At 55.9% G+C, this 11,507-nt stretch overlaps 5 protein-coding genes across 5 annotated transcripts; all 5 read right to left on the minus strand.

Moving 5' to 3' along the window:
- Positions 1-1,268: 1,268 nt before the first annotated feature.
- Positions 1,269-2,081, minus strand: JKF63_03988 (uncharacterized protein; the record flags this gene model as incomplete). Its single annotated transcript, XM_067899984.1, has 1 exon — positions 1,269-2,081. The coding sequence occupies one exon, from the start codon at positions 2,079-2,081 to the stop codon at positions 1,269-1,271; it is 813 nt and encodes a 270-aa protein (XP_067755190.1).
- Positions 2,082-3,209: 1,128 nt separating this feature from the next.
- On the minus strand, positions 3,210-4,025 carry JKF63_03989 (uncharacterized protein; the record flags this gene model as incomplete). Its single annotated transcript, XM_067899985.1, has 1 exon — positions 3,210-4,025. The coding sequence occupies one exon, from the start codon at positions 4,023-4,025 to the stop codon at positions 3,210-3,212; it is 816 nt and encodes a 271-aa protein (XP_067755191.1).
- A 2,099-nt stretch (positions 4,026-6,124) lies between these two features.
- JKF63_03990 (uncharacterized protein) lies at positions 6,125-8,011 on the minus strand (the record flags this gene model as incomplete). The annotated part of the gene is made up of 1 exon (XM_067899986.1): positions 6,125-8,011. One exon carries the CDS (start codon positions 8,009-8,011, stop codon positions 6,125-6,127), a length of 1,887 nt encoding a protein of 628 aa, XP_067755192.1.
- A 1,053-nt stretch (positions 8,012-9,064) lies between these two features.
- On the minus strand, positions 9,065-9,877 carry JKF63_03991 (uncharacterized protein; the record flags this gene model as incomplete). The annotated part of the gene is made up of 1 exon (XM_067899987.1): positions 9,065-9,877. The coding sequence occupies one exon, from the start codon at positions 9,875-9,877 to the stop codon at positions 9,065-9,067; it is 813 nt and encodes a 270-aa protein (XP_067755193.1).
- An 802-nt stretch (positions 9,878-10,679) lies between these two features.
- On the minus strand, positions 10,680-11,315 carry JKF63_03992 (uncharacterized protein; the record flags this gene model as incomplete). The annotated part of the gene is made up of 1 exon (XM_067899988.1): positions 10,680-11,315. One exon carries the CDS (start codon positions 11,313-11,315, stop codon positions 10,680-10,682), a length of 636 nt encoding a protein of 211 aa, XP_067755194.1.
- Positions 11,316-11,507: the final 192 nt, after the last annotated feature.

Here is an 11,507-nt window from a genome sequence, read left to right on the forward strand (position 1 = left end):
GGCAGTCCAACGTAGAAGTAGAAACGCGTACAGGGTTGGGTGAGGGTAGTCTCTTGTCATCGTCGACAGCTCAGTATTCCCCTGTTCGGTGGTGTGGAACGGTGGTTTCTGCCCAACAAACTTTGTTGTTGCATGTCACATCGCGCAGAGGTGGTCCCTGGGGGGGGGGGGGGGGGGGGGAGAAGGGAGATAAATGACGATGGAGATGATGATGATGGAGGGTTACACATGAGTAAGGAGGGGTAGAACGGACTCAAAGGATGGGTAGTGTGGCGCGAAATGGAAGCGAACACGGGCTACCGGTCAATCATCATCTGTTTGCAGGAGCCGATCCACCTCGTAAGGAGAGGCTTTGCCCGACGGGCGCACGACCGCGCACATCTTTCACAACAAAGCCTCAGGATGGACCGCATGGGGTATACGGTAGATGACGCTGCCCTCCTCGTCGTCGTCTGCGGCGAAGGACACACCATCGATTTCTGCGGATTCACAGAGGATTGAGCGGCCCCGCAAGTCGTCCGAGCACCGCGGGTGTGCAGCCATGTCAGTATTTTTCTTTTTGTTTTGCTAGCCTGTAGCTGTGCGTGCAGCGACTTGGGAGGTGGTGGTGGCGGTGGTGGAAAAGGGGGAGGGAACTAAGCCCTACCCGCCAACCGGCGCACAGCCCCACCCCCCAAAGGAATGAAGAGGCGCAGCGCGTGAGAAAAAGAGAGAAGGAGGGGGGGGGCGAACGGTGAAAAAAAGAAGAAAAACGCTGCGTTGAGCGTCGAATCCTCTGACAATGGAGATGAGTCGGAGAACGATCGAGAAGAAAAATAAAGGAAATTTTGTGATGCTGGTTTACACACGCACAGGCGTGGACGAGGCGAAGGGGAATGAAAAAAGAGAAGGGGGCTGAAGCACAAAGTAAAAAGTCGAGAAATCTGAGTAATACACACACACACACACACACACTTGAGGGGAATAAAACGCAAGACATGCTGCCGCACTCACCTGAGCGCGAGAGAAAAAACCCGAGGTTAACATCTACGCTTGCTGAATCTCTTAGCGGTCTGTCGTCTTTAGGCACAACTAAAGAGTCCGTTGACACAGATGGACCTCCGCCCCCTCCCTCCCTCCTGCCTGCCTGCCTCCCCAAGGAAGACCAGCACACATTACAGGGGTGCGAATACCCAGCGGAAGCACCGACGTATACTTCAGTACGCTGTTGTACGCAATGGAGGCAGCGTGGCACAGATACTGCTTCTTGCCGCCGTGTCTCCGTACAGTTACATGCACGCGCAGCAGGGTATGTACCTTTGCTTCGTCGTCGTTGCCGCCTCCTTCGGAGGGCTGTTGAGTTTTGTCGGCGTCATGTCGCCGTGGTTCGGCTCCGAAGAGAGGTCCTTGCCGGAACCGGGGACCTTCACCAGCAATGTGCCGGCGTCGACCTCTTCGTACGAGTAGCCCTTAGACTTCAAGAGCTTTATGGTGGCGTCCTTTAGCTTCTGAGCTCCCGGGGCAGAGTGGTGGCCGGCACCGGGTATTACCTCAAAATTTGTCGTCACATTCTTTTCCTTGGCCTCCAGCCTGGCCATGCGCACCTTCAGCATCTCCATGGCCTCCTCTTCGCGCAGCCCGTGCATGTCAAAGTAGTCCTCCCCTTTTCCTTTAGCCTCGTTGTTGTACTGGGCAATCGCTGCAGCTGCCTGCTGGTGGAGGGCGTGCATCGCCTCACCAGCTTCTTTGCCCTCAGCGACGAGCTTTTTGGCGCCCTCGTGATCACCAGCCTCTCGCATCTTGGTCGCTTCCCCGAAAAGCCTTGAACGTTTGTCGCCGAGCTCGTTCGCTTTTTTACGCAGACGCGCACCCTCTGGCCCTTCGTAGTCGGGGTTCTCCTGGTTAAACACGATACTTCGCACCTCCGCCTCTGCGGCAGCCAAACCAGAATCGTCTTCAGCGGTGATCTTCACCTGCGGGCCATTTTTCAGTATCTCCAGCTTCGTTCCGGTACGTTCCTGGATGCCTTTGAGTGTTGACCCACCCTTGCCGAGCACATGGCCAATCTGTACCTCGGTGATGGTGATGCACTTCTCAGGCATCTTCGTCGTTTGGAGAAAGGAGGGGAGGGGAGGGAGGGAAGAGCAGAAAGAGGGATCAGGTCCTCAAGAGTGAAGGGGGGGGGGGCTATAGGGAAAGAAAATCAAGGAAACGATGCTAGCAGATGGGGTGGCAGGATAGTGGGGTGCATGCGCTCTCTTTCTCTTTTTTTTTCTTTTGCCCTTCGCTACTGTAGAGGAAGTCCGGCTAGAGAAGAGGGTGCGCAGTTGTGCAATATGACGGTGATTTGAGCGCCCACTCACATAAGCCCCAACCCCTCCAAAATAAAAAAAGAGGAGTTTTTTTTTTGTGTGTGTGCGAGTAACTCAGCGCGATTACGAGTTGCGGCTGTAGCGAGACGGGCACGGGGGGCAGGGGGGAGGGGAAGGGAGATCAATGACGATGGAGATGATGATGATGGAGGGTTACACATGAGTAAGGAGGAGTAGAACGGACTCAAAGGATGGGTAGTGTGGCGCGAAATGGAAGCGAACACGGGCTATCGGTCAATCATCATCTGTTTGCAGGAGCCGATCCACCTCGTAAGGAGAGGCTTTGCCCGACGGGCGCACATCTTTCACAACGGAGCCTCAGGATGGACCGCATGGGGTATACGGTAGATGACGCTGCCCTCCTCGTCGTCGTCTGCGGCGAAGGACACACCACCGATTTCTGCGGATGCGCAGAGGATTGAGCGGCCCCGCAAGTCGTCCGAGCACCGCGGGTGTGCAGCCATGTCAGTATTTTTCTTTTTGTTTTGCTAGCCTGTAGCTGTGCGTGCAGCGACTTGGGAGGTGGTGATGGCGGTGGTGAAAAAGGGGGGGGAGGGGAACTAAGCCCTACCCGCCAACCGGCGCACAGCCCCACCCCCCAAAGGAATGAAGAGGCGCAGCGCGTGAGAAAAAGAGAGGGGGGGGGGGGGGGGGCGAACGGTGAAAAAAAGAAGAAAAACGCAGGCCGTCTGCGAGGGCACAGCAGTCCGCACAAGTGACTTCTACATATCTAAGGGCCGACCTTGAGTAGTCGCCCGCCTTCTAAGTTTCTTGTTCTTTTAATGGTGTGGTGTCTGCACCCTCCCTTCCCCCCCAGGGGATGGGCATTGTCACCCATCACCAGAAAATACGGAGTCACTAGTAGTAACCGTAAAAATCCCTGTTCTTGCCGCCTTCGTACGCACTCCCCTCCTCGCCCACATCAGGGGTACTGGCGTATGTGGGGCTCTCTGGGTCACACGCTGAGCCCTGGACCCCAGAGTGCGGCAGTCCGTCGTCCCCGCGGTAAGGATTACTCTCGCCGTACTCCACAAGCAGCACCAGCACCTTTTTTCTTCGGTTGTACACAAAGTAGTGGCGGGCGTAGACGGTGGTGTCTGCGAGCGGGTCGCAGGAAGGACAGCGAAACTCGTAGTACTCGCATCCACTGCTCGCCCTCTCCACCACCTCTTCCAGCGTGGACCAGAAGCGCTGCACCGCTGGGCTGCACTGCTCTGGCAAAGACTGCAGCGTGTTGGACACCTCTGTGCGGAACTGCGGCTCCGTGTAACACACAAAGTCGTTTTCCCCCAGTACCGAAAAGTCGTAGCCGTCGCATTCGTAGAGTGTGTTGAGGACAGCGACAAAGTACACCAGCCTGTCATCGATCTCGTCAGCGCTCACGGGGTTGTAATTGGGGGTTTGGTACTCAGCGCTGCCACCCATCACGAGCGGCGGCAGTGCCTCCTGAGGGGGGATGCTGGCGTACGCGCCCATGCCGGGCAAAGGACTCAAAGGCGGGGCACGCGGCACATTGTTCTGATAAAAAGCAATGTTGTTCGCGATCTGCCGCTCTTCTTTCGTGTGCCGGCATGTGTAGGCCTCTAAACGCATGGTGATGCAGCACCCCTGCGCCTCCACACCCTGCAAGAGGGAGTTGAGCGCACTGAAGCTGTCCAGTGGGATAAACTTCATGCTAATCTATGACAATGAGAGGCACAGAGGGGGAGAGAGAGAGGGGGGGGGATCGCAGATCCGAGTGGCGTCACTCGAACAACAAGAAAAAAAAAGCAGCCTGAACAGCACACAGAGCAGTGGAATTCAACTTTCCTACCAAAAAAAAGGAGCGGCGGCGAACGACCGACTTTAGGGTCAACGGGTAAGCAGCAAGTAGCAGAGGCGCATCAACCGCACCAAAACAGTATCTGGACGAGAGAGAGAGACACACACAGAGAGAGAGAGCGGTGTTACGGGGCAACGTATCAGAGTGACACAGAAAAACAGAGTAGTACAAAATGAGAGCCGCACAAGCCAACTGCCGACAAACTCTGAGCAACGAAGTGAGCACCTCACAGCTGATTTTGTGGTGGTAATTAGATAAGAGAGTGAAAAAAAAACATATATGTATACATAAACCACTACGAGCGAAGAAGCAGAAGCACGAAACGGGAGAAGCAAAAAAAAAGACGATGATCGACAGTTGACCCTTTCTGTAAACGTGAGGGCGGAAGGGAATGGCGAGCGGTGGAGAGCAGTCGCGGCGATGCGGGCCTAAAAGGGCGAGAAACGTGTCTGACGGGATGAAAAGCGGATACTTGCTTCATCAATGTGACCATACACAATGCGTAAAATATTGGTGACAGGGGAAGCGAGTAAAGGCGCATCATTGTCAAATGTGCACGCTGTGACTGTTTCTGTGGGGGGATGGGAAGGCCGCTGTCAGTAGTGATGATTTTCATGCAGACGCTGCTGTTGGGTCACTCGCGTTCCCCCCCTTCATTTGTAGCTCATCAACTAACCCGTGGTGATACATACATTTATTGGTTGATAGTGTTTTTTTTTCCATTGGATTCACTGATGCGTGTGATGCCTTGAACAGCAAAGATATGTGTTTTGTACGATACGCTGCGTAGGCTCTGCCCTGTTGGTTACTCTCTTTTTTGTTTGTTTGTTTGTTTCTCCCATGTATGCCTGGCGTTCCACCTTGAAGGAAATACGCGTGCGTGCCATGCGAGAACGGTTATGAGAAGACCATCATTTGGTTGAATCACAACGAGTCAAAAACGAAAGAAACGGGAACGCACACGCACACACACACACACAGACAGACACAAAAGCGGCACGCGCACTTACACGAGTAACGTCCCCCCCTTTTTTTTTCTTCTGGCCTTCCTTCGCTGTAAATGTCGTCTACACCCATCGTTGCTAAGAAGCATACCTTCAATTCAATCATGATGGCAGTCCGAAAAGCATACAAACCTGGAGGGAGGGGAGGAAGTGGGGTACAGGTGAGCGGGAGGTCGGAGGTCGGAGGGGGGGGGGGGAAGCGGTGAGAAGGGCAGGGGAGACGAGGTGGGCCCGGAACGCCATGTATGATTGCCGTGGGGGTTTCTGCTCCCTCACGATGCAGCGCATCCAAACAACAACAAAAAAGAAATGCGAAAGCCGCCCTCTGCAATACTCTGACGTTGAGCGAGCGAGAACAAAATAATTAACACGAGAAGTCAGGGGGGGTCGCTGCTAAATACGCACAAGTCAAGTATTGGCTATGTACAACAATAAACCCAAATGCAGGTGCGCTAAGGACAGCTTGATGGGGCACGATGCTCTCGAGAAAAAGACGAGACGAGAAAGTATTTCTCATGCATATAGTTATATATACAGGCAGTCATCGGGGGAGGAAGAATGCGAGCTCATGAAGCATATCAACTCCTCGCCTCTGGTGGGAAAGCGGAGATGTTGGGTGTGAGCGCCTCCATCAGCCCCGGGAACCCCACTACTGCATCGGCTCCGCGCACATCACGGCAGAGGTACGGGGTCCGCTCCTTCCCCTCCCCTCCCCCCGGCCACCGCCGCCGCCGCCGCATATACTCACACACGTGTCCACAGAGAGAAAGACAAACACACGCAAACGATAGTGACGGAGAACGCCCACCCCGCAATAGTGGTGACATATCTATACGTCGAACCGTCCTGAGACGGGGACACGACAACAATAAAAAACAACACAACGACTATTCTCTCTCTCTACCTCCCTCCCTCCCCCCCCCCTCCTCGATGCGGAGGCGATTTGTCTACTTCCCCTTTTTCTTCTTGGAACCAGCGGCAGTCTTTAGGGATGTCGACGTCTTCTTGGACTTTTTCGCTGCACCCCCACCGCTAGACGGTGCAGTGATCATTTGTTTGATCTTCTTGACAGCGAGGTGATCGAGGTTGGGAAGTGGGATGGATCGTGACACACCAACGCCACTGACCACCCTGGACGCGGTCTTCTTACTACCGCCCCCGCCATTGCCGCCAGCGTTAGGTGAGTTACTCTTCTTCCCTTTCCGCGGCGGTTTTGCGATGAGTTGATTCTTCGCGGAGGTCTGAGCCCCCTGACGTTTCTTCGATTCCCTCACAAACGAACGCGCCCCAGTGGGGGCTGCGGCGGCCTTAGCGCGCGCCTTCTTCGCGGCGCTCTTGATGCGCTTGGATGCTCTCCGACCCCCACCAAGCCCCGCCGAACCGTGCCTTACTGCCCGCCCTGCTTCCTTGGCGGCGCCCCCTACCGCCTCCTCATCGGTGGCCTCGTCCTCGTCCTCGGCGGCAGCGTCAGCGTCCTCTTCCTCCGCTTCTGCTTCTGCTCCGGCAAATGTCTCTTGCGCCGCGGAGCTTAGTTGAGATCGCACCTGCTGGTGCGACCTGCGACCTCGCGTGGTCTTGACTTCACCGCCACCGGGCGAGGCCCTTGCCGCGTTGGTATGACGGTGGTTAGGCGCGACGCTGCGTGTCGCGTGAAAGCGATTTTGTGCGCGCGTAGTGGGCAGCGCCGGCACCTGCCCCTCCTGTGCCATCTCCATCGTACATTCTTTGACGGTGTCAAGGAATTCCTCGAAACGAGAGCAGCCGCGAGTGAGCTGATACTTGAGCTCTTCTCGCAATGCAGCATTGTAGCGCGCAGCCTCTTCGTAAAACCGCTTGCGGCCCGCCGGCATCGCCCGGTAGTTTTTGTGTAGCGCCAGTACGTACATCTTGTCCTGCCCCTCCGAGGGTGTGTGAGACGGGTTCGGTTGCCGGCGTGCTATTTGCTGCTCCTTGATGTAGACATCTAGCCCTGTGGCGGGGAGCGCTGGCTGCACCTCTGTCGGCAGCAGTGTCCAAGGATTCTCTATCACCTCAAACAGCTCTCTGACGCGCTGTGTCTGGTGCGTCTGGATCGACTGGCGCCGTGTCGTGACGGAGGCGTGACGGCGCTGCAGCGCAGCGATCTCAGCATCAATGTGATGCAGGAGAAAGCGGTAGGCATCGGAGGACTTGGCCGCTGTGGCCGTGGCGCCAACAGATACTGCAGCTTCATCCATGGCGCTGCTGGCATCGATACTGGCACCTGCAGGGCCCTCGGCAGCAGCGGCGTATCCAGAGTCCTTGTAGTGCGGTGCGACCTTGGCGCGATTCAGGAACTGAGCCTCGCGCGGGGAGCTAGAGAGAGGCTCATGTGCGGGGTGTGCATGTGCGTGGTGGGCAGTAGAGGGAGGCTCAGAGGATGCGCCGTGGGGCCGTCGTGCAGTCGTAATGACACGCCGTGTGGGACTCCCTGATTTTCCCTCCGTCTTTTGCCTAGTGCGGTGCTCTACAGTGCCGTTGTCAGAAGCCTCTAGTTCAGCGGTGGATGGCCAACTATACGTGTTGGCAGCGCGTGATCGCGGCGCCGGTGGATGGAGATTGTGTCGCGGTGCGGTTGAAACAGAAAGACTATAAGGATCGTCGGTCACGTCGTCCAGCATGTCATGAGAATTCGGCTCATCGACGTCATCCATGTCACCCGTGTGGTACAGGGGCGATGAGGCTGCCCCGGTAGCAGTGTGAGAGGTGCCGTGATTCACTGATGAGCCGCGCACCGTCCTGTGGGCCACCTTCCTCGTGATGGGACGTAATCTTTTGCTTTCTATCCATCTAACAAGGGTTGGCCGAAGCATCATTTCTCTCTAATAAAGTTTGGGGGGTGGGGTGGGGTGGGGTGGGTGGGGACTCCGTGCCAACCGTCGTCCCGTTCGTTCAAGCACCGTTTTTTTTTTCTTCTGGCTACAATACACGTGGCGTGGCAGCAGAAAGTAGTTCAATCGCCAGGGTTTAGAGGAGAATAGTGTGTGTATGTATGTGTGTGTGTGTGTGCCGAGGCTGTAAACCGTAGATGTATGCTGGGAGAGGGGGAAGGAGAAGGAGAAAACGCAGTGTGGAGCGGCAGGTATGGGCAGATGCGTTGTAGACAAGGATCTACGCTACCTTGCCCCCTCTTTCCCCCTCTTCTCCCCTTTTCTATGAATGAATGTGTATGTGTTGGGTATGAGCGTGTGTATGCGTGAACTTTTTCTCAGGAGGTACGTTTGTGTGCGCTCCCTCCCCCCCCTGTGTGTGCTGCCGACTCTTCTTGACCTGCGCCTACGCCCACGTCCTCAGACGTCACGCGTACAATGTCCCTTGTGTGTCGGGCAGAAGATGGGGTAGATGGAGGCAGTAATGCAAAGAACATCGAAGGGTGCGGTGAAGGAGAAGGAGGAAAAGGAAGAAGGTGATGCGCGGGTGGGCGCTCTCGCTTGCCACCGTGAGAAAAAAAGACAGGAGTACCCCCTTTCCCCCTCATTGGCTTCGAATGCGAAGCTGTGCAGGTGTCCTAACGCACGCACATCTTTCGCATGGTGAGCAGGCCGTGCACAAGAACATGCGTGCCTGCCTGTGTACGTCTTTTCATCTAAAACCACTGTAGAGACTGTATTCACTGCGCACCGGCGAGGAGAGGGGGCGAGAGGAGGAGTGAAGGGAGACAAAAAAAAACCTACAACAGCAAAAGAGGGGGAGGGGGAGAGGTCAGAGAGTGCTCCCCATCACCACCCTCACCAACCCACCCACCAGAACTCACATAACCGGAGCCCGGAAAGCAACGAGTGTAGAAGCAAGTACGTCTGGAAACATCATAGACGCACGCAACATAGATAGACCTATAGATGTCGCCGCCACGACAAGGTCCTTCACTACTAAAGCGCGTTGTACCCGTCGTTAACCCCAGACGCCTTCTTCGACTCCTCCGTGCCAGGGACGAGCACCCGCGTGACGTCCACCTCACCGCGAACCAGCTGTGTCTTCCGCTGCACGCGGTTCAGCTGCTTCTCCATCTTCAAAACTCGGTGGGCGAGGTACATGGCCGTGGTCAACATGCATCCAGCCACCACCCACGCCCCAACACCGAGAAACGCGACGGCGGACATAACAAAAAAGGCATCCAGGCGAAGCCACATCATGCTGATCCACTCCGTCTTGGTGACGTCGAACACCTGCGTCAGTTCATAGGAGCGCACTGCATAGAAACCAGCAGCAGCCATGCCTGGGACAGCAACGAGGTATGCAATCCATGAATGCACACTGAAGCGCGTCCACCCGAAGAAAGAGGGCATAAGTATTAGAGAACCCGTCAGAATCGGAGCGGCAACGCTGCACACGACAACCATTGTGTGCATCACTGTGCTGCGAGTGTTGTCGCCAGGGCTAGTGCTGGCGGCTGGATACTTGCATGTACCATTCTCGTCAACCTCGGCGTACTCGCGCATGGTGGCGGGCGCCGCCACACCGGTGAGGCGCTCTCGCTCGTGGTGGTAAAGGTCGACCGCGGTGGCGGTAAGGGAATCGAGCACAGCAATCGTGTCGAGGTCTGGCGACGCGGCTGGGGCGCAGTCTTCGAGTTCCGGGTGCGCATTCTTTTGTTCATTCAACTTCTTCGCGTAAAAAAAATCAGCGACAAAAAAAGCGATGAGGCTCAAAATACACAAGGCGCCGGGGAGGCTGTCGGACATGATGGCTGCGAAGGGCGACGGACGCGCGTTTGCCTCTCTCTCTGTATGTGTGTGTGTGTGTGTGTGTGTGGAGATTCTGTTAGATGACGGAGATAGTGAAGCGCTGGCACATGTGCACCTCCCCTGCTTTGTGTTTGAGAGATGATTTAACGAGCAGCAGGATTTTTTTTAAAAAAAAGAGCGTTTTAGATGCATCCACTGCGGATGTGCATGACACGCGTCGATGTGTGGTTGGTGGGTAGAGAAAAAAGGATGAAAGGCCGCGACCGCCGCAAGAACAGCAGCAGCAGTAGCAACGGCACAACCACCACGACCCACGAAAGCACACGTGGGCATGGTCCAGTCAGCGGGGAGGGAGGGGGAAGAAAAAGGGATACAGAGAGAGGAAACGCGTAGGTATACGTGAACAAGTGGCAAAAAAAAACAAAAAGGAGAGGACGAGAGGGAGGGGGGGGGGAAGTGACGCACATACGCAACTCACATCTGCAGCCGCGCATGGTCAAGTCCTCGGCTACGCCCCAGGGACTCAAGTGCGTAGGCGTACCCGGTCCGTGAACGTAGCGTTTGTGCTTCACTGGAGGGGAAGGGATGAAGCACCGTATAGGACGTAAGAACCAAAGGTCAACATACTCCAGAGAACGGAGAATCCATCAAAAAAAAACAGACGTAGAACACAATGCAACCTTTTCCTGCCGTTCCATGAGCAGATGAATACATCTCGGAGGAGGAGAAAAAAGGAGCGCCTCTGTGATGTGACGCACGCTTTGCGCATTGGGAGTTCGGCTACTCCCCACGTCTTCCCTCACACCAGCTCCACCTCGGCCCCGAGTTTCACCATACAGCCTTCGAGCTTCTCCGCATCGGGTTTGGACAACTGGCGGGCGATTACACCTGGGCACTTTTCGATCGCCATCTTTGCCTCCTGAATGGAGAGCCCACAGACAGAGCGCAGCTCCTTGATCAGCTTGATTTTGTTCTCTGCCGGGAACTTTTTAAGGGCGACGTCGAACGCTGTCTTTTCAGGAGCCTTCTTGCCTGATGGAGCCGCACGGTCTGCGCCCCCGGCGTCACTGTCCCCAGCAGGAGGAGCTGCGGCAGCCCCTCGGGCAGATGTGCAAAGAGAACCACCCCCGCCCATAGCCTGCAGGAGCCGATCCTCGTAGTTCAGTGCGGCTGGTTCGGTACCACCGCCACTGGGGAGCAGCATCTTTGACATGGCCTTCTTATGAAAAGCCGTCATAGTGGCCATATCCATGTTCACATATTCCTCAGCCAGTCTCTCCACCACCTCTGCGCTCTCTCTCACACCCAGTTGGGCCATGCCACGTGGAATGAGGTTACTCGCAACTCCGCTAATGATCGCCCGGCGTGGGGTGAAGAGGGCAGCGATGGCCACAGACCGCCGAGCTACGTTACAGGCGAGGGCCATCTGCTGCATGAGTACACGGGCACGACTACGATAGGCACGGCGTGTATGTGGCGCACGCGATATACATAAATATAGAGAGAGAGGGACAGAGGGCTAATGAAGTGCGGGTGAGATTAGAAGTGCAGGGGATGAGCAGATGAGTTCAGCCGTGGACGTGAGTAATCCATGCATATCGCCACACATGCCGCGTCAGGGACACGC

The sequence above is a fragment of the Porcisia hertigi genome, chromosome 31 (assembly GCF_017918235.1).
Source record: "Porcisia hertigi strain C119 chromosome 31, whole genome shotgun sequence".
Lineage (NCBI taxonomy): Eukaryota > Euglenozoa > Kinetoplastea > Trypanosomatida > Trypanosomatidae > Porcisia > Porcisia hertigi.